Here is a 25,890-nt window from a genome sequence, read left to right as displayed (position 1 = left end):
TGTTATAAACAAGTACGTATATGCAACGAAAATATTTCCAAGTTTAAATTACAAGCTGAACTTAACTTGGTTTTACTTTTTACTACAAAAATTAAATGAATTTTTATCTACAAGGTCGTTGATTTGCTATATTTAAAAAATTTTTAAGTGATTTTAAAATAGTAAACTTAATTTTAAAACTAGCTTTATTAAGTTACTTCACGGAAGTACAACACGGTTTGATTAGTAAAGCATGTAAATAATTAGTTATTTACTTAAAGTATTTTGTTCTGGACAAGACGTTAAAAGATGTACGTGGTATGCGACTCGATAACCGGAAATTTTTTTCGTGCACGAGGTCGTAGGACCAAATATTTTAAGCGCATTTTTTATCATTCAATAAATAATATATATTTATTTATAGTTTATATCTAGTTTAGCTCCTAAAAATACAGTTAGGTATTATTTAAAATAAAAACAACAGAAAACATTTACCACGGTTTTTGGTTCGGCTCAGCAGCTAGTCAATCAAGTCAAAATTTCAGTAAAAAAACGAATCGAAGTAAATAGTATGTTGGAGCAAGTTGAAACTTGGATTCGAGAAACAAAAATGAGCTTATCTATGATTACATCAAGAGTTATTACGTCAGCTGATGATTGTTCTTTAAGAATACAAAGATTAAAAATTATAGAATCTCAATTAAACGGTATAATTAGATTACACGACAAAAATATATTTAAAAACTAATTTTTTTATTGTTTTCTCTTTTTTCTCTTTTCTAAATAAAGACATATAATTAAGTAAGTTGAAGTAGTGTATTTTTAAATGTAAGATCTTAGAGTTAACAAAGTTTATTAACATAGAACATGAAAAAAGTATGAGTGAGAATTTTTCTTCGTTAAAAAATTTGAGTACTACTGAAAATGTTTTAAACAAGTTATCCTCAATCAAGCAAGAAGTTTCTGATTTTATTGAAACTGATAAAATCCTTGAAAGTAGTTTGAAAACTGTAGGTGTACTTCAGAAGGAATTAAAAGTTAGTCGTTGTTTTTAAGTAAAATATCAATGAAATAAGTCAGATATTTTTTGATATCGACTTTATTGTAAATTTTTACATTATAAATCTAGTATAAAGTTTACATTTTTATGTTGATCAAATAAGTTTTATACAAAGTTAATACATTTTTCCATTTAAATTTTAGTAAAGTAGTTTTTAGTAAACGTAACTTCAATAGTGTACATTAGTAACTAGCTTGTTTAAAAGTATTACGAAACTGCAAAAAAAAAGCATTTTAAACTTTCATTTAAAATAAAGTCTAAAAATCTTGAATTTAGAAACAGTGTTTACTCTTATGAAATAAATAGAACCCTAGCTCACTTTAAACTTTGTAAAAATACATATCTATTATTGTTTTATTATTTGCAGTTCACAACTTTAGGTGTACAAAGCTAAGAATCATATCACTTTAGTTTAGTATTTTTTAAAATGAGAGTTCAAATTTCTAGGAAAATGTGTCGAATTTTGCAAAAAAAAAATTTAAAGCTATTTAAAATTTACAAACTTCTTGTTTTTTAATGTTAAGTTAATTATTAAAAAATCTACAAATAATAAGAATTTATTTTTATGTGTTTATCTCAACAAATTATAGTTTCACAAAACGAGTCTATACTAGTTTCGTGTTCACTCAACCGGCTTGTACCAATTTTACGTGGTGGCCTGACCAGGAGTGTTTATGTATTATAAATAAAATGTAGAATCAAGATATTTTAATAGACTCCACTTTAGATTGAAACGATATTTTAACTAAAGCGAACTTCTAAAACATGATTAATAAATTTTTATTCAGTATTTTTTAATAATTGCTTAAAGTCTAATTACATATCAACTCTATTCTAAAATAAGGACAATGCTTTTCATTTAAATACCTTATGTTCTAAACTTCTATACAGAACCTATTGAGCTCAAGAACTGTGATTCCCTATACCTCACAAATTTCTTTGTACTTTATTTAGCTGTAAAACAATCTCGGTAAAATTTCAAGAATTATAAGCAATTTAATTTAAGTAAAATCCTTCTTTGGCCCTAATAATTACTTAGTTTTATAAATTTTATCCAAACAACAGTTGTCATGTACAGATAACTTTTTTTATTAAAATTATACATTTAGGGGTTTAACAACAAATATTAAAACTCAATTTTTTTTTCAATTTTTTTTTAAACATCAATCCTCTTTAGCTATCCCGATTTACTTATAAGGTTACTTATACATGAAGCTGGTTATTATCTGACTCCGCGCGCGTTATAATACTATTTCGGTGATGTTATTTAAATGTTTAGATATGACTTAGCTAAGTTATTTAGCTAAGTCGACTTAATGAATTGCGAACTAAACTTAGACTATCTTTTAAGCTTAGTTTAATTAAATAGTTAGATTGTTAGAATGCTTAACTAATTGTATATAAAGAAATCGAGTCTAGAAACACAAAACTGTATTAAAATGAATAGAAAATGCGATTACATATAATAACAAAATATACAAATAAACTACTTCAATTCACAAGTTCATAAAAAACAGTCGCCTTCGTGCAAGAAGTACGAGGTGAACACAACCTTTTTAGAACGATATGTTATTATTACAAGCTAAAAACTATAACTGGCCAAAAACTCGCGCTTTCCTCAACTAGCATTTTTAACTTTGAGAGAAAAGGAAGAAAAGAACAGTGCTAGCTGTTACACCTCCATATTGAGATGTTTTCTGTTTCATGACTTATCATAATTTTAATAGCTTTTAAGCTTAAATTACTTAGCTTAACTTTGCTAACTTTAACATACGTGCTTAAGCGACACCTCTTTCTGTATTTTTTACTTCCTTATTCTCATGTAACCAAAGCTCTAAATTTTGTTTAAATTATTTTAAACTATCAAGAATATTAAAAAAAAACTTTAATTAAAACTTTTTATTCTATATCAAAAGCGTTACAATGCCTCTGATTAGTCAGTATAGGAACAAAACCAGGTCTCACAGTGTTGCTTATTGTTGATGATTTTGTGGTGCTTTTTATTTAGACCATGGGCGTATCTTGTTTTTTATAAATAAGGTGACGCAATTTTTTCTGATTGAATAATAGAGTATTTTTTTACTGGATTTTAATTAAAGTTTTTAAATAAATTAGATTAAAAACTAATAACTAACTAGAAGACACTGTTAGTATACATTAAATATTGCTAAAACTTAAATATAAAACAAAACAAATTATAAATTTAAAACAAGTATGTACTATAAAGATTTAATTGTCTAAAACTTGTTAAACATGTTGATATTGTTAGTAGCTATTAACTATTAGTAAAAACTTTTTGCCGAAAGAAATTATAAGTAGGATATAAGAACCAAGATATTAAAAAAATTAAGTGTTTTTATTGAATTTGTATATATTAACTGATGGTTAAGATTTTAAAACAAAAGCTAACTATAAGTTTGAAACCATAAATAAAAAACATTGGTAAATTTAATGAAGTTGATAATAATTTTTGGATTAAGCTTATCTAATTTTATTTAGTTTTAAATAGTTAAATTGAGTTATTAAATTTCAAAAATTTAATATAAAATATTTACTAGTTTTAGCATTAGCAAAGCAAAAAGTTTATTTAAAGGTATAAAATATAGAATATTCTAAATCAAATACTAATTTAAAGAAAATGTTGAAACGTTGCTATACTGAAGTCATTGTTGAGTAGATAAACTGATCTGATCAGTTTTTAATAAACAATAAAAACAAAAATCTTGTGGTGTGCGACTCGATAACCGAAAGGCTTTTCGTGCACCAGGTCTTAGGACGAAATTTTCTGAGCGCTTTTTTTTCTTGTTCAATAAATAATATATATATCATAGTGAAAGACGCCCGATAATATGCTTTAATACAACCAAACTAAAAAAATTAAATAGTAAATTGATAAAAGTTTGCTTTACAACAGTTTATTTACTAAAAGCGACGTGTCTAGACTTTTTTAAAAGAGGTAGCGCGTTTTTTTTCTATTCATCAATAAAAGAGGCACGCTATCAACCGAAATTGACTATGCGTATATGCATAGAAAAAAAAAAAGTCATGGAGAATACACAGCAGTAAAACTAATTACAAACACAAAGATGTAACACATTACAAAAAAAAAGATTAACAAAAATAAACAAAGTAGGATTGATTTTTATTCTCATTTCTTCGTCTGATTCGGTTTCTAAAAGTATTGTTTCATCCTTTTCTTTCAGTCTTTTGTGTATAGTAGATCGTCATTTGTCGCGATCATTAGTAAGTTACTTACTTCCATCAGCTCTGATACTCAAGGTTTTTAAGTCGCGTTTACATACGTCCTTAAAACGTAGTCTTAAAAGTTTGCATTTGAAAACGACTAGCTCGCTATATAACAGAGACTTTTGGATTAGCTCCTCACCCATTCTTAGAACATGACCAAGCCAACGTATCCAGCGTTGGCTGAGGGTAAAGTACATGGTGGTGAGATCAGTACTTCTCAAAGCTTCTTCGTTGGTGATGTTTTTTTGCCTAGCAATACTAAGGATATGACGGAGGCATCGTAGGTGGAAGGTGTTTATGAAACATGGACGTTTTCTGCTTCCCACTAGAAAACGTCCATGTTTCGCTACCATATAGAAAAGCCTTGTGGATTTCGCATACACCAACACAACAAACGTTAGCCTTGTGCAAATGTCTAATTTTTGACCATCCTAAACTCTTACAATTAAACGAGCGAAAGTAACTGAGGCTTTACCGTGCGACTATTGATTTCTGTGTCAAATGATGCTTAAAAGCCAAGGTATACGAAACGTTTTACATTTTCAATAACATTGTCATTGATGTTGATCGATGGTAGAATATCTGTACCTGGGCTTAGGACTTTAGTCAGTTTTTAGACAAATTTTAAAACCAAAATCTGAGCATGCTTATGAAAATTGACTAACTAGTGTCTGCAGGTCTTGGGAAGAATGAGCTACGAATGCAGCATCATCAGTAAAAAGAAGATTACGTAGTATGATAATTTTTAGATTTCGCTTCGCTCTCAGACTTGAAGAGTTGAAAAGGCGACATAGAGTTGAAATAAAAATTGCTTTATCAAACTAATATTTAAACATATAGAGTCGCCTTTCCTTTTAATCTTATTAATAAAATATGTTCAAACAGTAGACTAAAAAAGAAAACTTTTTATCTTTATAAACTGGTATAAACTTTACGATACTTAGCTCACTCTGTAAAACATTAGTAATTTAATAAGTAATCATAATTTAAAACTGAATAATTGTTTACAGGTTAAATTTTTCCCACTTGTAGTTTAAATAAATTATTTTAGTATCCTTTAGTTTTTATTTTAATTTAAATTTAATTTCTTTACACTTAAATATGTTCTATCAAAATAATAGATTACAAATGTTTTAATCTAACTTATAAGTTTAGAACGCCATTGTTTACAAAATGATGGTTTTAGCATAAACTGTAGTAAAGACTTTAATAAATAAATAAAGTGCCTTTAATATATAAAGAAAGATAAAAAAATATTTAAATATTATTTTATAAAATTGTTGTAATTGTTACTCTATAAGTTTAAATTAATGGATTAATTGAAATTAAATGGTCAGTTTATAGTGAACGACATAAATCAAAGTTCGAAAAGCTAAAAGAGAGAAATCAAATAATACTATGAGACTATTACAGTAAAAGTGTGCGGAATTCCACTTTAATATGTCCCAATTTTTATCTAGCTTATTTTACAACAGACTAAAGTATACTTTAAACTTATTACCATTTATCTATAGTATCATAAATCAGTTTTCTACAAGTAACTAACTGTAGTTAAACTTTAATAATCACAATAAACAATTTCAAAACTAATTTGCAGTTTCTAGTTAAAAAAACAGTTTATAACCATCATCTATTTACAAATGCTAACATTTTCAAAAAAAAAAAGAAAATAGTTTAGTAACAGTTTCACGAATAGGCTCTTTAAAGATTTTATTGTGACTTAATGATGAAGTTTTAATTAAGAATCTGTTAGAGCTGACTATAATTTGAGCACAAGAAAATATTTAAACCGTAATAATTTTTAATGTTTGTGACCTCAACATTCAGTAAAAATTACTCAAAAAGTACGAGCCAATCCTGCTAACATATGTAAAACTTCTTTATAAATAATATTTTTTTTGTGTTTCATCTTTGATTTCTTTTTCTTTTTTCTCGGGTTGCACAGGCTCCTTGAAATTAATCAAAACAATATCCTGCAAGCAACTAAGTGTAGTTAAAATTAAATAATTAAAATTCAACACTTTTGAAGTATAATTTTACTTTCTAGTTCTAAAACTCGTAAGTCATCATTTATTTATTTACTTGTCATTTTCATTTGAAAACCTTGTGCATCTGACTAAAAAGTTTACTGTACATTTAAATGATGTATTACATTTAATACTGTATGGCAGGGGCATGTTTTGACTGGTTTCCTGTTTCCTGTGAACCCCATGAAAAAAAAAGAAAAAAAAGATTCTTAGAATATCACTAAAGACGTTGTTTATTGACTTTGTTTTGGTTATTTGATAAACTTTGAATAATGAATGTTGAATTTATAAAACTGAAAGATTAAAAAGTTTCCTTAACAAAAAATGCTCGTTTTTTCCCAGCTGAAATAGATTTTAAATAAAATTTTTAATGTGACGTCATAATAAGTAAAAGTTTAAAAGTAGCATTTTTTTTTAGGAAACTTCTTACTAATATGCTCTTAGTTACCATTATAAATTGTTACTTAGTGTAAACAACTTTTATTTAAGTTTTGTTTTGAAATAGTAAGTAAAATTTTACTTAAAAAATGTCAAATATAATCACTAAAGTTTTATTTTACTTACTTAGTTGTATAAAATAATGTTGTGTGAAGCTTTTGTGTTATGTTGTTATATAATAATGTTGTGTTTGTACTTAAAAAATTATATTTTTGTTTATGTGTAAACCAACTAGGTTTAAACCTTGAAAAGTTCAATTTAAAGAGTTTTTAAAATAATCTCTAGAAAATTACACCACCTAACAATTTACTATTGTATTATTTGATAGTATTTTAATATTTTTATTTAAGTTGTTTTATTTTTGTATATCTGTCTGCCACAAAGTTGAGTCTTGACTTTTTGAAATTTTCAACTCAAAAATTTCAAAACCATCACTATAATTTCTGCACCATAAGGCAAACATTTAAACAAAATTCAAACATATTTTAATTGAATAAGTATAAAAATTATTAAAAATTCAATTTTAAATGATTAAATTGCTTGAAAAAATATTTCTATTATAAGTAGATATATAAATGTAAAAAGTTTAAAACTTAAAAGAAAAATTTGTAAGAACTCTATTAATACTAACATTCAAATCAAAATTGAGTTCCTTATAAAAATTTGTTCTAGTTTTAATTATTTTATAATATTGTTTCCTGATACAAAGGTTAATTTTTATAGAGTAAGTTAGTTATGTCTGTAATATTTTTGTTTTAAATAACATATTTGAATTTTAATACACATTCTGTAAGTTCATAACTTTTTTCTGCTTCTTTTAGTTTAACTTATCTAAATTTAATAAAGTATAATAAATAAATAAATATATGATTTTTCTATTACTACTTATATGTTTTTTTTTTCTAAACAGAAAAAATCATTTTAAAAACAGAGTTTTTTGCCTAAATATTGCGTAGTACGCACAATGCTTACTTAACTGGCAGTCATACCTAAGAAATGCGTACTTAAGCGGCAAATTAAAAACAAAAAAAATTGTGAACCCTCTTTGAAAAAATTCTAGAGACGCCCCTGCTGTATGGTTCTAATTGCAACGATAGCATTTTCAAATATGAAACCCAAGTAAGGAGTCGGCAAACTGTAATCCCGCCAGCATGCAAGTTTAGCCCGCAAAAAAGTTTTAAAACTTACTTTAGTAAAAAAGGGTTTGAAGAAAGTCCCAAGAAAACTTAAAAAAAAAATTTAAACTCACACTTGATCTTCCGGGGTCTGTAATTCAAAAAAACTTAGACTAGATATAGCAAGCTTTTAAATGAAAAGTATAATACAAAAAAGTCTTAAATATAATTTTCGGGAAATTCGAGACTAACACTAAACATTTCTTTTTAATGAATAAAAACTACAACCGCAGCCGGCAAAATTTCTATACATGAAATTTTGCCCGCGACCAACAAATGTTTGCCAACCTCTGCTCTGGGTGGGTGTCAGAATAGCACAGCGACACTTTAGCACGCGTCGTCAAAAAAAAATGTTTATACTCTAAATTTGTAAATCTTTTAAGCTTGAATTATTATTTTTGATTGTTTATTAGTTTTTTAAGAAAACTAATTTTTATATTTTCTAGGACTTTGTTATGTAATAGTATTAAATATTTTTACGATATTTATTATAAAACCTAAAAAATTTTTATGTTTGTTATTTAATAATCATATACATTTTAAACTAAAATAAATAATACGATAAGATAGTACAGATAATAACTAATTAATATGGTAACATTTGTTGAAAAATTAAAAAAAAGCTGAGATTTTCAAAACTTAGTAAAAAAAGTCAAGAATACAAATAGCAAACTTATTTAAAAAAAAAATAAAGTCTATTTATTGACACGTTTTTTGTATACTACAGAATTCTAAATATTTCTAGTTAAAAAAGTATAATCAAAAAATATAAATGAAGGTTTAAAAAGGTTTGGTTTGAGCAAAATAACGCTCAGTCAAAAAAAAAAAAGTTTTTTAAAGATGACTAAAACAAACATAGAAGAGAAAGAAGTAATGCAAAAATGACGCTCAGTGATAAACTGACACCGTGCAAAAGTGACGACCGTGCTAAAATGACGACGTTCAAAAGTGACCCTCCATGCTAAAGTGACCCACCGTGCACAATTGACGCACTGTGCTAAAGTGACGCCGTGCAAATAGTCAATATAGTAGGCATTGTTACCTCTCGTTAAGTTACGTTCTCTTGTTTAGTTACGCATATTTGCTGTTGACACAATATTCGTAAATTCGCGAGAGGTTACTGTAGCTAATTCTTCAATTTTTTGATAAGTAAACATATTAGATAGTAAACTACCAAACTAACTGTTTAGCTAGGCTAATAAAAACGGTTTATTGACTGATGAGTCCTAATAAAGACAAAACCAGGATACTGCTTGAAATGTTGTTGAAGATCGTGCGATGCAGTCTAGTGGTTATTGTATGATGGCGAAAACATCTAAGCTTTGCTGAAAGTAGCTAAAATATTACTACTACAGTGCTTCCTCGCTAATCCGGCCAAGTTGGGCAAGATTTTTTTGAAAATACGGCCGGATTTGCCTTTGGCCGGATAAGAACAAAATATCGCTTTTTTTACAAATTATCTACCTTAATTATATTATGAATGTATATAGCAAAACGTACTATAAAATTTCTGTCAATTTAATTTATTTTACTTTATTCAAAGAAAAAAGAATTAAAACAGACAAAACTAAACGAAACAAAATTTTATAAGTTCAAAATTAATGGAAAAAAACTACACTGCTTTAGGCACATTATTGTTTGCCATTTCGCAAACTTTTAACTTGTTTTCAATTGTTAGTTGAACGCGTTTTTGTTTCTTTGCTGTCTTATCCATTTTTTAACCAGATATGTTGATTGTAGTATATTGAAGTGTAACTTGCTTAGCAAAGACAGAAAAATTGCAAATAAATAATAAACACGTTTGTTACAACTGAGCGGGAAAAGTATGAAAAAGACTTAAGATTATACAAATGATATTTTGTTATGACGTAACAATATATTGCTTGCATACTTATAAAATGTAAATTGAATACTTTTTCGAAGTAAAATCATATAAAACGCTAAAAACGCTAAAGTAAATAAGTGGACTTCTCGACTAAAACCGGCCGGATAAGCGAGGAACCGGATTAGCGAGGACCGGATTAGCGAGGAAGCACTGTACTTATAAACCTAACAATTAATACTTAAAATATGTTGAAACTAAACAATTTAAAAAAGCTGAAATGTCATTAAGTTGAAACAAACCATTAAAGTAAATATTTTGTTTATAAAATAGAGTTAAACTTGTTTAACTTTTGAGTGTTTCATCCGACCAATTAAAATGAATAAAAATTTCACAAAACAAAAAACACCGATAAAATGTATAACTGACAAATTGTCGTAATTTTTACTTTCGGAATTTGAAATTTACTAGTTGACTTCTTGAACTTTAATCGCTTGAATTAGAGTTGTCGTTTTTGAATAGTCGCAGTTTCAATTAATGATTTGAAATATCTTGCACTGAATAATACAAAAATTTTTACTAGAGTGTTTTCTACGTTATATCGATAAAGACATTCTAGTAAGCACACACTTTGACCATGGTTTTAATATTTAGTCTAACATTGTCATTCTCTAACGAATTTTTTTTTAATTTAACTGTGTTTCTTGCTTTATAAAAACGCTAATTATTTTTTCATCTCGTAAATAATTAAGCTTTTAGTCGGTTATTTAAAAAAAAATACCTGTTTTTATATATAGTTTTTTTAGTTTATGATTTTTTACAACTTAACAAGACTTAATTGATACACATTTTTTGTTTATCCGTTTTGGTTTATATATTACGTAAATATTACTGTTATGAGTAAGTTCTATGAATTTTAAACGGCTTATTGTTTTGAATAGTAGCACAACCTAATATGAAACTAAATACCAACAACTGATTAACATAAACTTTGACTCAATAGTTTGTCCGAAACTTCTGTTTTTATTTCTGTAGACAACTTTGATAAATGAATTTAGTTATAACAGCATTTTTACAGTTTTTTACTTACTAAACAACTAAATTAAAATAACTTAAGTTGATTTATTTGTAAGTATATCTAAATTTTATTTAACTGTTCAAAATATAGGTTTAACCGTTTGCTAACAAAAGATCCTAGTGAAGTAACTTCACTGGAATATAAATAAAAACAAATTGTACAGTAATCTTCCTTTATTGTACCAACATATATTTCTGTTGAGTGAATCAACACACTTCAACTGGGTTCTGTAAAAAATAAAAAATTAAAATTTAATTTTATCTATAAATACTCAAGTTATGAAATGAGTTGAAAATAAAAATAATAAAATTGAAAAGGTATGTAAACTTAACTTGTCTCAAAAATTTATACTTACTTAAAACTTACTAATAAACAAGATTTAACTTCAAGGGTTGGCTTTTTGATGCTGAAATTCGAGTATCAAAGCTTGAAAACTTGTCAGAAAAAAGTTCGTATAGTTTTGAAAATGACAACCTTGAAAAAATTAAAACGCTTGGTGAGGAGTTGGAAGAAAAAAGATATAGTGTAAAACTATTAGAAACGGAATTGAATAATCTTGTGCCAGACGGTTTGTGAGCAAAATATATTAAAATGTATACCTTTATTAAAAAAAAATATTTTGTCAGTCGTCATCAGTGGTGATGCGTGTTTTTTTATGGTGGCTGAGGAAAATTTACAAGTATAAAATATAACAAACTTTTTTTAGGATATAATTTAGTAAGATAGAAGTACTACAGTTACTACAAATCTTTTGTAAACATATTTTTTATCAAAAAATTAGTAAGTTTAACAGTTATGTAATATTATATTTCCTTAAAATGGAGCATCTGTCCAGTACTCCATCCCACGCGTTCGCCGCTGGTCATTATATAAAACAAATAGTAATCAATTTTATCATTAGGTAACTTCAGCGATGATTTTGTGGACATAATTACGTCTTTCAACCAAATAACTTTACGAACGAGAAATGTCGAGCTCAACCAAAAGGAAAATTTAAGTAAAACCAAAAAGTTTAATGTGTTCGTTTAAGTTATATTCAATTCAACCACTAAAAAGTATAAAACGAGATTATACTAGTAAAATGCATATCACACGATATATTTTAAAACAAGATAATAAAGGGTTAAAACCGTTTTTGGATTATTAGCTATAATAATAAAATACTGTACTGTATAACCAAAAAAACTAAGTGGTTCTAGTTTGTACTAAACTTAAAAAACATTTTTTTAAAAGAAATAATAGTTTTATAATATTTTTCTACTAAAATAACAAAATAAGTTGTTGACTTAAATTTCACGTATAATGCAGGTTTCTATCAGAAGTTGATACCTTAACTTCTCATTATTTAACTGAAGCAGAGAACCTCTTAAGCAACTTGGCAGATCCAACGGAAAAGAGACTAAAAACTGCACAGGTTATAACCACACAGGGATTATTGAATTACTTCAATGATTAATACTACTGATCATAATTAAATACTAACTATTTATCTTTAAGTTAAAAATACTAGGAGCTACTTAGACCACTTTAAATAAACTAGGCATAACAAATGAGTGATTATACAGTCACCTCTCGCGAATCTACGCACTTTTCTTTAGTTACCCATTTTAGAACTTTAAAAAAATAAGTTTGAAAAATATTAAATACTGAATGAACTAATTTTATTTAATTATCGAATTAACCATATATTTAATTTTTTATAAAAAAGTTTAAATGCGAACTCACCTCTTTTATCTTAAGACTTTGTAAAACTATGCTCCTTGACTGATTAAAAAAGATTTAATTGTGCCTTAGTGTTTTAATTGTTAACAACAGTTTTAATTAAGTTTCTGAAAGAAACATGATTGTCTGACTAACAGTAATAAATATTTTGTAACAAACGATTCTCTAAATACAAACCTGTGTTACAGAGCTCATGCACTATGTATGAATAATCATCTAAAAAAGTATATCAAAAAAATTTCAAGTAAAATGTAGCAATTATTTTAAATATATAGTTTTTTTAATGTTTTAACAATGTTAGAATTATAGCTAACCACTTGAATTTAAAATACATAATAATACTATTATAAGATATAAATACTGTTTTACAAAAACTTCACAAAAAACAATGAAATCAATACTAAATTCAACTTATGAAACTACATTATTATGCTAGAACTGCTTAATGGAAGGTCTGGCTCGAATCTGAGCTCCCTTTTTGATGAAAATATATATAGCTGTACATTGCACAAGAAATATTGCATCAAACGTTTTTTATTGGCTCTACTCTTGCTCTGTATTTTCTCCTTCTCTTTATTTTATTACATTTAAACTCTATTTAAAGTGCATAAATGTTTGCACGCGTGTCATTCTGATTAGCTCATTTTGTGACACTCGACATTAAAAAATTCATATTACAGCATTTAACATTCAACAATCAAACAATGAAATAGCATATGAAAGATGCAATTTCGTTGAAAGGTAGCATAATCACTTGTAACATTAGAACTAAATGTTATTAATTCACAAATAAATTTACAAAAGACTTTAAAAATGGTTGTAGTTATTTTAGGTAGTTTAATCTAATTCTATAATTAAGAACATTTTTAGACTTTGAAATGCAAAATGAATGCCGACAAACATAAAATTGAAAAGCTATGTGAACATGTAGAAGAAATGACTCCATGTATGATTGCAAAAGAGTCTCAAACTATCGAAAATCACGTTAGGTTAATTTCAATTAATAATTTTTTTATATAAAATTAAAAGGAAAAAAAAAAGTAATGAGGTGCAGATAAAAATTAAATTTAATGTAAAAACAAAAAACTACCGTGTTAAAACAAATTTTAGGTAAAAATTAGACAACAAAATGCTAAATAGTTTTACATTTTAATATACAATAGAAATATGAGCCAGAAGTGGGTTGAAGCAGAACAAAAAGTTAAGGCGATGTTAAAATTCTTAAAAGAAACTGTTATGGAAGTTGAAGATTTTAAGAAGCAGTTAAATAATTTCATATTATACCTTGAAGACTTTGACAAAACTGTTGAAAAAAAAAATCACATGACGCAAAGCGTTGAAGATTTAAACAATATAAAAAATAAGTACCAGGTAAAACAAGTCTAAACATAAACAACTTAAACATGTTCTGAAAAAGAAATACATATCACTAAAAATAACTTAATGGTACTCATTGAAGCAGTTTTATTTTATTTGTTCAGTTGTTTTAAACTAATCAAATAAAAACAATAACTAGGTTTGATTTTGCTTTTTATTTACTTTGTTTTTTTAGACACTATGTAAAAAGCTGCAGGAACAAAAAGAATATTTTTCTGTCGTAACTTCACTAAATCAAAGCCTCACTTTTCAAATTAGTTCAATAGAGCGTGAAAATATTAAGAATGAGGTCGAGAAAATACGAGTTTTATTCCAAAATTGTTTTAAAAAGTGCAATGAAAAGTCAAAAAAATAGGTCTTACGATTGCAACACGAAAAAATTTATTGGATATGTCACAACAAGTAATGTTTTAAAACTAAATAACACTATTCAAAAGTAAGAATTACTTAATATACTAAAACTTGTTGTAAAAAAAAATACTTTTTATAATACAGACTATGTGTTGGTTAGACTGCGTAAATACAAACTTAAGCAAAACAATAAAAAAGCCATACCATCCTTACGATGTTGCAAAACTTTTGCAAGATCACAAAGTGAGTAAGTATAAATTAAGAAAAAAGTAACATTTTATAGTTAGTTGACATTTTTTATTAATTAACATTGGCAATGTAACAAGGATAATTGAACAAAATAGACTTCGCATTAAAGAAATGTTAATAGTTAATTGTTTAAGTCATTTATATTTTAGCACTTAGTTTCAGTTTGCACATATGTGAAAACAACTTGTAACTTTTTTTTTTAATCATAGTTAGTTTTAATTATTTTGTTTTAGTCTTTATATGCTTAAAAATAATTACACAATTGAAACAATAACACAACTTTAAAAATCGTCTTGTTATTAAGGTCTTTTCATTTTTAAGTAAATAAAATATTATTTTTAGATCTTAACTATGAACATGTACTTTTAATCTAATAACAAGTTGTACAACATAAATTTTTAAATGAACTTTAGTAATCGTTGAAAATTAAGAACATTTACATGTGTTTTTGTCCTGGACAACACTTTAAAAGATATCTAAGTGGTGTGCAATTTGATAACCGAAAGGTTTTTTCGTGCACCAGTTCCTAGGACCAAATATTTTGAGTGTTTCTTTTTGTCCTAAATAAACAAAAATAATTATCGTATAAATAGTTTTAATTCCAACTCACTTGTATTTTAAATGCCTACTTAAAAAGTCTTTAGAAAAAAACAAAGATTAATTAAACTCGAATAAATTAAGGCATTAGAATACGGAAACGCTGTAGTTTATTTTTAGGCACTTCATAAGGAAATGTTACGCCATAAAGTTACAGTTCAAAAAGTTACTAAATCAGAAATTGAAGTTTATCAATCAAAAAAAGAAATTCAAAAAAGTATGTTTCTATATATTTTTAAATTAATAAGTACTTTCTTCAAGCTTTAATAAACCACCATTGTATAAATTTAACCTAAACAATTAAAAGTACATTTGTTTTCAGATTGAATAAACTTCTTTAAACTTCTATAGTACATAGATTTTATAAAAAGGGTAATAAAGTTAATTTTTTTTTTCAATAAAAAAAAAAGTTTTTTTTAAGTATACAAAGTTTTTTAGTAAATATGTGAAGTCTTTTATAAAAACATTTACTGATAAACTTATAAACCTTTTAAAAAAAATTTACTACTAATGTTAAACACCTAAATTTACTAAACAAAAACATTTTTGCACATTTAAGAGTTGTAAAGTTTTATTGTAACGTTCTAACTTAATAGGTATCTTAAGCAAGTATAATGATGTTGATAATCTGTGGAACAAAAGACTTACAGAATATCAAGACTTACTGGCATCTCGTGAAATGTTTCAAGGAGATGTTGAAAGGGTTGTTTTGTGGTTAAAGCAGGCAGAAATTGTTACTTTTCCGCAAATAAACCCAGTTTCTGACAATAAACAGCTTAAAGAAAATTTACTTAAATACAACGTGATTTGAATTTATTTTTAGTTTATTAGTTTTATTATTTTACTTAGCTTTGTCAAATTATTTTTAGTTCTGAGAATACACATTTGAAATTCTAAATTTTTACAGCTTGTTTAATTATATACATAAATAGTTATTTAATTAAAAATTTGTACTGCTTTATTGAGTCTACAACTTGATTATAATTTATTTAATTTACTATTATTTTGATTTGTTATAACGAACTATAAAATTTAACAGAATGTTATAAAAGAAGGCGAAAACTATAAAAAGATTATTTCTAAATTACAATTACAGTTTAAAAAAATAGCTAAAGAGGTTCAAGAAAATGAAAGAGTTTTACTTGAGGAAAAAATAAAGAAAATTCAAGAACAATTTATCCAGTAAGCTAGCTTGTTTAATTATTTCTTGACTTATTTCTACATCTTTAGAAAATAAGTGTACGTTTAAATTAATCAGACATGAAAGGTTTTGTAAGTAAAGTTTAAATTTGTTATTAATTTTAATAACTATGCAGTTTAAAACTTAGCGTTAGCTGACATTATATGATTATGTTTCAAAATTTGTTAAATAGTAATTAACGCAACCTGTAAACATTTTCAGAGGTTGATAAAAACAACATTTATTACTAATAATTATATTATTTAGATTTTATGAAACTAAATGTGCTATTTTATTTACTACCAAATGGGTGTGGTTATTTGATAAAAACCTTGTTCATATTTTATTGTAAAATTGCTTTAATCGTTTACTGATATACATTTTGTAAGATTTGGTTAACTTTAATAAATTATAGCGCCTAACTGTAAATCACATATTTTAAATGTTTAATTTTTATTTTTTTGAATATGAAAAAAGATTTAGCTGTTCAAGTAATACAAGTTTGAATTAAGTATTTTTACTAATTGTTTATTTTTATGTTTAGCCATTTGGATGCAAAAAAATTGTTAGGATTTAAAACTACTTTTAAATCTTGTAAAAAAATAATAATAAGCTCGAAATTTTAAAATAAATGATTATTACAAAATACTTATTAAAACTTTTGCAAAAATTTTGTTGGTATTACAGTACAATGATATAAAAGAATTTTGATTTCTGCTTTAAACTTTGTGTGAAAGAATTGCAATGAGTTACGAATGTGCAACTTCAGAGTAATAATATTATGTTAAAAAACTCAAATGCTCAAAACAAAAACATGAGTGCTAAAAGTTTGCAATTGTGAAACTGCTTAATTGTACATAGAAGATTAAGTAATCATAACTGCTTTATATAAGAAAAACTTATTTTTTAAAAGTATCAGCTTTACTGTTTATTGAACTGTAAAAATAAGTTTAAATTACAGAGTAATCGACTCATCTAACGAAAAATCAAAAACAATCTCGGGTATGATTTCATCTCAAAGTCTTTATAAAGAAGCTTTACGTAAGCTAAGTAAGCACTTAGCTGAAAGTCAGCAACTCTTAAATGAATTGGATAAAAGTAAAACAGGACAAACTGCAGTGAAAGCTTTAAGTTTGTTGCAAAAAGCGCTGGTCAGTTTATTTGTTTTATTTTGTGTTGTATACCATGAAAGTTTAATGGAAAAAATAAAAAAAGACCTAATTGTTTTAAATCGAACTTAATTGTTTAGAATTTTATTTTATACAAAAAATATATGTACCTATCATATTAGACAATTTATGACCTTTTTTAATGAGATGACTAATAATTACTGTTGTAATAAACTAAAATGTTGCATAACTAAGCATTAAAAATATATTTAGAAAATTAATGAAGTAGTTATTGCACAAAATAAAGAAGTTGAGGAGGTGGAACATATGCGAGACGAACTTCGAGCCTCTGGACAGTTATGGCAACCAGAAAAAATGCTGAAAACGACAGCAATATATCAAAAAATAGTGTTGAGTAGTAAAATGATTATCAACAAGTTTCAACAATTGGTTTCACAAAGAGAGAGGTTTTTAAACATTAAAAATACTCTTTACTTTTTTTTCTGTAAACATAATTTTATTTAAACCAATATATGTTCTACGTAACACTTGAAGAAAAAAAAAGTTGCATAATTTATTTTTAGTACGTAGGAAAATCAGTTTTATTGACTTAACCATCTAAATTTGAATAGTTTTGAACTACGGACAGAAGGTTTAAAAGAGAAAATACATTGCATAAAAAATGAATTGGATATTGAAAATAAACTTACAAAAGCAAAAGACAAACTAAAAAAATTACAAGTGAGTAGTATTTTTTTATGCAAATACTTTTTAGATATTTTTTTCTAATTTTATACAATATTTATAATATATGTAACAACATTTCTACGAAATAACTTAAAAACAAGTATATTTAAATAATTAAAAAATACTAGTACAGTCATCTCTCGCGATTCTACGCAAACTGTGTCCACAACAAAAAAGTGCGTATTAAACGAAATAACGTACCCGAAAGAGAAGTAGAAAATATACCTACTATATTGACTATTTTCATATAATGAAATTTATTAGATACAATTTTATTAGATAGGTGACTTTTCCACTTTTTTGTTTACAAAAATAATTTTCACTTCAGTTGTAAGTATATGTTAAAAGGATTTATAAAAATTACTTATGCCTTTACAAAAAATTTTTTACTTTGTTCCTTCCAATTTAAAACTAAACTTGTGTTGAATGGTATTGGAGAAATATTATGCAAGAAAAGTCTAATCTTAGGTGGGCAAGGAAAAAAATGGCTAAAAATAAGAGACTTATTAATTTAAACGAATTTTTAAGCTAAACATATTGTGAAGAATTTAACATTATACCTTGTTTTATTTAAAGGTATAGAGGGTTTCTTAGATACCTAAAGTGTAAAGAGCAAAGCCATAAAACACAATAGGTTCCTTATGGAAGGAACAAACTAGAAATGCATATGTCTCAATTATATTAGAAATTTAGCCTCTTCTATATTTAAAAAAATTAAATTTAAAATAAGTGCATGTTGCTTATTTATGATATACAAAAGATTTACAATATTAATGATTCTCAGATTATAATTTTTTGGTAATTTTTGAGAATTATTAAATGCGTAACTAAACAAGTGCGTAGATTCGCGATAGGTGACTATACAGTGCAAAATAAACTTTTTGACTAGTTTCTTTTGTTTTAAATGTAAATAAAACTGTTAGGTTATACAAGCCATGCTTACTAGCTGTCTGGTAGAACTTCGAAGTATCTCTGAACTGTCTGAAAATTTATGCCAAGAAATGGACTTATCCGATAAGTTTTTGATCAAAAATAAAATAAAAACTTTTAGAAGTATTCTGGACCAATTACAAACACTATCAACAAATGAACAAAGAGAAATAGAAAAGAAGTTTTTTTTTTTTGAAAATTCGTTAATATTATTTATGACAAATAACAACTTAGCATTTACTAAGCTTTATAACTATTTTTTATCTTTATTTTTTTAAAGATTAGTTTCACGTAAAAAATTTGAAGATGAGCTTGTAAAAGGCTTGGAATGGCTAAACGACACTAATACTGTAATTTCGTGTCTCGTCCCTATGAAATTAAATCCTGAATCAATTCAACAAGAAACTAAAAAACTTTACGTATGCAAACCTTATATTTTTTTATAATTAAATTTCTAAAAAAAGATAATATTCAAAGTATTTAAACTAATTATAATTTCATTTGTTTCAAATTTTGTTATAACATCAGTACTAACTATTTTAAGTCTGTTTTAATATTAGTGTTTTTAAATTTTTTTTACCTTTGCTTGATTAAAAATGCAAATTGCTTAAAATAGATAGTTAAAGAAGAAGTTGAGTCAAGATTAAGGGTGCTACAAGCACTTGCAAAAAGGCACATGTTGTGTTTATCTAGTGATGATCAAGAATTATCAAAGTATTTTAAAATGCAGCTTGATCAGCTAAACAATATTGACTGTTCAATAAAAGAAACAATTCAAAAAAAGGAGGTTTAACCATATTTTAGTAAAATATTCCATTTAAAAAAAAAGATTATAACTTTCCTTTTTTCAAAACGTTTTCAATATTAAAATATAAATATTTAAAGCTCGAATGAACTTAAAAACAAATTAGCTTTAACTTTTAACTGTGCAATTAAGAAGTTCTAAACTTGTAGAGGTGCTTGAATACTTTGTTTGAGATGCGTCATGATTTTCAAAAACTTCTCCAAAACACTGAAGAAAAATTAGCATCTCATCGAGCAGAGATACAAATCTTGCAATCTGACTTAGAACCTAAAAATTATGAGCAACATCTTTTAAGAAATAAGGTTTCTTCTTTATTTATAAATAGCTAAACAAAAAAAAAAATAAAGCCTACTTAAACCTATAGTTTTATTACTTTTGTCTAATGTAAAACGTATTACACGGATTTTTTGTTTTTAATTGCCTTCTCTTTTGTACAAAATATTTTTAATCGATAGGCTTTTTTATTAGATATAGTTTAAAGGGTTATAGTTATAGAGTTAAGTGCTCTTAGAATAATTACTGTAGATCTATGTCTAAAAAATCTATTAAAACCAAAGCAGGCGCCTTTTGACTGGTTTCTTGTTTCCTGGATGACCCTAAAAAAAATTGACTAAATATGATAAAAATCCGATTGAGTAAGGTTATTTTTTAAACAATTTACTAAAGTTCTTATCTATCTGTTAAATTTTGCTATCAAGTAAACTTCTTTGTTTTTGCGAAGTTTTTAAGGTTTTTTGTAGAAAAAAAGTAAAGTGTATAAAAATTATATAATTACGAAGCGATTACATTTAAAATAAAATTTTTAAACCTTAGTTAGCCAAGCAAAAGTGTCCTACAAAACTATTTTTGAATAATTAAAATCCTCCAAGGGTGTTCTTTTTTAATACGAAGCCATTGACCGATTCCCATTCTGTTTTATTTTTACAACATTTAAAAATCGGTAGTTTTACAATTCTTTTAAAACTTATGTTATAAATTATATTACAACTTATGTTATAATGTAAAATAAACTTTAAATCTGCTACTAGGTTTTTTTTCAAATGTATAATACATTTTACATTTAAATTTAATGTTTAGCTAAATTATTTTAACTCAAACTATTTGACTAAGTAGTTTACTTACATATCTTTTAATACGTTTTTGTAATATTATGACAAGTTAATTACTTTTTGATTAGTACTTTGTTTTAAAGTTTTTGTTATACATGCTAAATTTACAAAGCAAACTTTCATATTGTCAATAATAACATGATTTAGGTTTATAATTAATAATTTCTCTAAAAATTAAAGAACAGGTTTACTTATTAAAATTTTGCATTCCGTTTTACTGTTTTTTTTTTAATGTTTAAAGTATTGAGAAATTTAAGAAAGTTATGTAGCTTTCTTACGAATTTGTTTTTAAAAGCTGCTACAGAAAATACTCTACTGAACAAAAAATTGGGTTATCCTACGAAAAAAGTATAAACAAACCCCTATGACAAAGTTATAAAGTATATGAGATAAAAATTTAGGATAGTTGACTAAAATCTAGGAAATAACAACTATAATTACGATGTTTTGGTTAATTTGTTAATCTAATATTAATATTACTTTTTTATCACTACAATTAGGATGAGGGTTGATCATACCAATTCGATCATCAGACCACAAGCGTTCGGTAGACTGAGACCGGTTTTAGTCTACCGAACGCTTGTTGTTTGATGATCGAATTGGTATGATCAACCCTTATGTTAAACTTTAGCTTGTCTCACGGTATACGAAAGTACATGCTTCTGCTCTGCTGACTTTCGCCGATATTTTTGTAGGTTCAATTAAGCTAATAAAACTTTGCTCAACTTAAAAATTAAAGAATTTCATTTAAAGCTACAGATATTTTTTTTTAAATTTAACATCAAATCTAAGTTTCCAATTGAAATATAAAGATGTCTTAGGTTTAATATCACAGTGTCAAAAAATGAAAAATATAGGCTCCAATGTTTACTTTAAAAATTACAATATACAAAGCGTGCCTATGGTGTTAAAAGTTATGGGTCTCAGATTCATGTCCTGGACAATGTCGTTAAACTGTAACTAAGTGATTTACGACTCGATAACCGAAAAGTTCCTTTTTACACCAGATCTTTTGACCTGACGTTTTGAGAGCTTTTTTTTTTTGTCATTCAATAAACAGTAATATGATATGTTAAGGTTAGCTATGTAAAATTGAAAAATCTGTAAATTTGTCGCTTATGCCAAACTTAAGACCCATGTAGAAGGATACATCTACCAATCTTTTATACATATTTTTAATCAAATTTTATCTATTATTACACTTCAAACTTGCTATCTAACAGTTATGATAAACTGAATTACCAATGTACAATTATACACTAAAGTATAATAAAATAACGATTATATACTTTTAGCATTGTCATAAATTTGATAAGTACTACTCTGAATATATGTATAGTTATCATTATAATTATTTTAAAGGAAGCTTGATATACCTTATAACAGTTATAAATTTAAATTAAGTTTAGTAGTAGTATAACTTTTAAGATTTTAGTAAATTTACATTCACTATCATTTGTAGTGACGTGTATATAATAACTTATAATTATCAAATTAATTACACATGACAACTTGAGTATGCAAAAATGAGCTTTGAAGTTAAACAATGATCGTCACTTATTAAGCTATTTTAGATAAACAATGAATTACTAGTTTTTGTAATTATTGCAAGTTATCTACTTTAATTAAAAGTATTGTTTTTTTTAGATTTATATTGTTTTTTCTTTCTAAAGAAATATATATACAAGTAACAACAGCTATATAAGATTTTTTGTTGAATACCCTATAATAAATAAGTACTAAATTTTTTAAACATCATCTTTAACAGAAAATTCAATTAATACTTTATTTATTTATAAAATATTTACTTTAAAAAAAATTTTTAAGTTATTAAAATTATATTTTTATATTTCTATGAGTTTTATTAATACCACGACTAAATTCTTAAAAAGTTGATATGGTATATAAATGTAAAACTATAGATTTTAAAGAAATAATTTTAGAACTAAATTTCTTTCAACTTTAGTACATAATAGATTAGGTTTAAAAATTTTTATCCTAACAAAATTTTGTCTTTTTAACAGTAGACTTATTAACTATTTAGGTTTAATTTTTTTTAATTTGTTTTTTTAAAACTGTTCACGCTTTTCGAATCAGTACAGCTTTCATTTACATCTAAATAATCTTAAATTAGTTCCGTAACTTCCTATTATACAGTGTAAATTTTGTAAAATTTAAGATCTTATGGTCATTGTATGTTTAAAATGTTTTATAAGGTGCTATAACTAGTTTTCAATATATATTTTCCGATAAATTTAAAACATTTAGAAAATTTGTGTACAAAACACTTTAAAGATAACAATCAAAGTTCTCAACTTAATTAAAAGGAGAATGATCAGCTCAAAATTTTTAATTTATCACCAAAACAATGTTTCATTCGCTTGAACCTAGTCAAACGAGATCATCAGTTGAATAAAATCAGTAAAAATTTCTACAATAACATGCAAAAAGACTTTAGGCTTAAACTTGAAATAAAAAAATTAAAAACTAAAACAAATAACTAAATAAGAATGTAAATAAAACTTAACTTATAGTTTAATAACTTTAACTATAAGTTTTATTTAGTTTTTTGTTTTAGTTTTTTTATTTTTTATTTTATTTCAAGTTTAGCCTAATGTCTTCTTGCATTTTATTATAGAAATTTTTACAGATTTTATTCAACTGATGATCTCGTTTGACATTTAGAAAACTATAGCTTTATAAAAGTTTAGAACCTAAAACTTTATTTTTTACTAATATTGATTGTTAAATTTGATTTTAAAACTGTTGTATTGTTTATTAACTGACATTAGTTATTTATCATAGTTGTAGTTTTACATTTGTATTTTTATGCATGTTTGTTTGGCAAAACTTCATGAATATAGCAGTTTTATAACTAGAAATTTATAAGAAATTACTTTGAGAATAAGTTATGAAATAAATCAATTGACACGATTTTTACTAAAATTTAACAAAATAGTTTTATAAAGTTCTACTATTGTTTTAAAAATAAATTTTTGAAAATAAAATTTTTCTTTAGGAAATAAGCTTTAATTTTAGACTTTTATAGGTGTGGTATAGCTCTTTTAATAGTTTTTAAATTTTATTCTTAAAAAAACTTGTAACAGCTAACTTACACATCAGAGTTCTAACAACAATTGAACAATCAATTGAATTTAAAGGTTTTATAAATAACTAACTGTTTAAAAGGTATTGTTCTCTTCTGAATCAGAGTTTTTATCAATCATAATCGAGCTTGAGAAGTCTCGCGATAAATTGTGCGGAATAGGTGGAAACTTGACAAAGACTTCACGAGACACAATGATTCAACAAGTTCTTTCATTAAAAAACCGAATTTTGTTATTAGTTGAGACAGAAAAAAAGCTATACCAAAAACTTAAGGTTACGACTTCAAAAGAAATTAATTATACACTAACTAATAATTAACCATTTCTATTTTAAAATTATATTCTTAAATCTGCAAAGGAAAGGGTGAATAATGAATATATGGATGCTAAAATCATTTTTATTTTAGTTTTTCTTACCTATATAATTCAGCCTTTTCAGTTTTTAATGTTTTAAATAGCTATGAAAATATTTTTTGAATATGATACATCTCAAAGACTAAAGCATAAAAATAAACATGATAATAAAACTTCCAAAGAGTACTCTACTAAATGGGATAAAATAAAAAGTTGCAAAACTTATTTTACGCGAACTTTACTCAAATCTGCTAAAAAAATGAGTAGAGAAAACGATAAGAACTATTTCTAAGAAATAATTCTAGACTGTGCAAAAATAATGTTTTAAAAGTTTTTTTTTATGATCTAATAAGTTTGTCTTATTTGATCATAGCTGCGAAAATAGTTAAAAATGCCAAATGACATATATATTTTATAGTCATATGGGAGAAATAAGCCAAAAATATTGGCAACTACGCTTTTTGCTATATATATCATTAGTTTTTGGCTTTTATACGTTTTAGTCTCACTCTCTTTTTCTTAAAGCACGTACTTTTTTAATTAAACTAGTTAAACTTATATGCTTATACAGTGGAGATAACTTATTAATTATCGTTTTTCAGTTCTAAAACTGTCTTTTTTGATATATGTTAGAATCTAGCCTAAAATCAATTTTTATTTAGATGTCAGCTGCTGGCTGGAAAAAATTTAAAACGAATGTAAGTCGTGTAAATTCCCAAGCTATTGAAACTGATCAAATGTTGCAAACTTTTGATTACCAAATGCCATCATCATATGTTGAAGCTACTAAAAAATTACATACCTTTAAAGTAATGTTTATTTCTAACCGTAATTTAAAATTTCAAAATAAGTTTTAAATTAAATTTCATTAAAATATTTTTATTTAAATTATTCAATAAAAATACTAATGTGTTAATAAATACTTTACTAATAGTTTTAGCAGCATTTCCAAACTAATTAAACAAATACTTAAATGAGTTATGATAGTAGCCAATGTTTTAATAACAGACAGTCTTGAAAGCTGTTGATCAACTTTATTCTAGCATTGAAGCTTTGAAAGAAAACTCAATGGTTTTTCATACTGAAAATAACACACAAAATAAATTAGAATTTTCTCGATCAATCGATATTCTGAACCAAAGTTTCTCAAAAATAAAATCTCGTACTAATGTTAATATTTAGTTTACTTTACTATATATAACCTTTCAAAATCTTGATCTTATAAAAGTCTGTTGTTCATTAGATGGTTGTTTAATTATTTTTTTTTTCTTAACACATATCTTACTTTTCAGGAACTACAGTTCTTATTGAACCGCTACTCATCGGACTGGAAAGCCTATGACAAAGTCATAGGTAAAGCAGACAAAGAACTTAACGATTTTTACAGCTTAATTCCAAATGAATCATTCGAAAAAATGACTTCCATTC

At 25.6% G+C, this 25,890-nt stretch overlaps 1 protein-coding gene across 1 annotated transcript; it reads left to right on the top strand.

Annotated features, from left to right (window-relative positions):
• Positions 1-550: 550 nt before the first annotated feature.
• On the top strand, positions 551-17,877 carry LOC145848730 (uncharacterized; the record flags this gene model as incomplete). Its single annotated transcript, XM_082954008.1, has 10 exons — positions 551-686; positions 844-1,016; positions 11,216-11,393; positions 11,727-11,844; positions 12,134-12,239; positions 13,418-13,536; positions 13,711-13,918; positions 14,100-14,266; positions 17,263-17,452; positions 17,684-17,877. Coding segments are annotated over exons 1-10 (1,589 nt in total), but the record flags the coding sequence as incomplete, so codon positions are not given.
• Positions 17,878-25,890: the final 8,013 nt, after the last annotated feature.

This window comes from Thalia democratica, unplaced genomic scaffold (assembly GCF_965202585.1).
Source record: "Thalia democratica unplaced genomic scaffold, ktThaDemo2.hap1.1 HAP1_SCAFFOLD_1637, whole genome shotgun sequence".
NCBI classification, from domain to species: Eukaryota; Metazoa; Chordata; class Thaliacea; order Salpida; family Salpidae; genus Thalia; species Thalia democratica.
The sequence above is the reverse complement of the archived record's forward strand: the minus strand, read 5'-3'. Positions and strand labels throughout refer to the sequence as shown.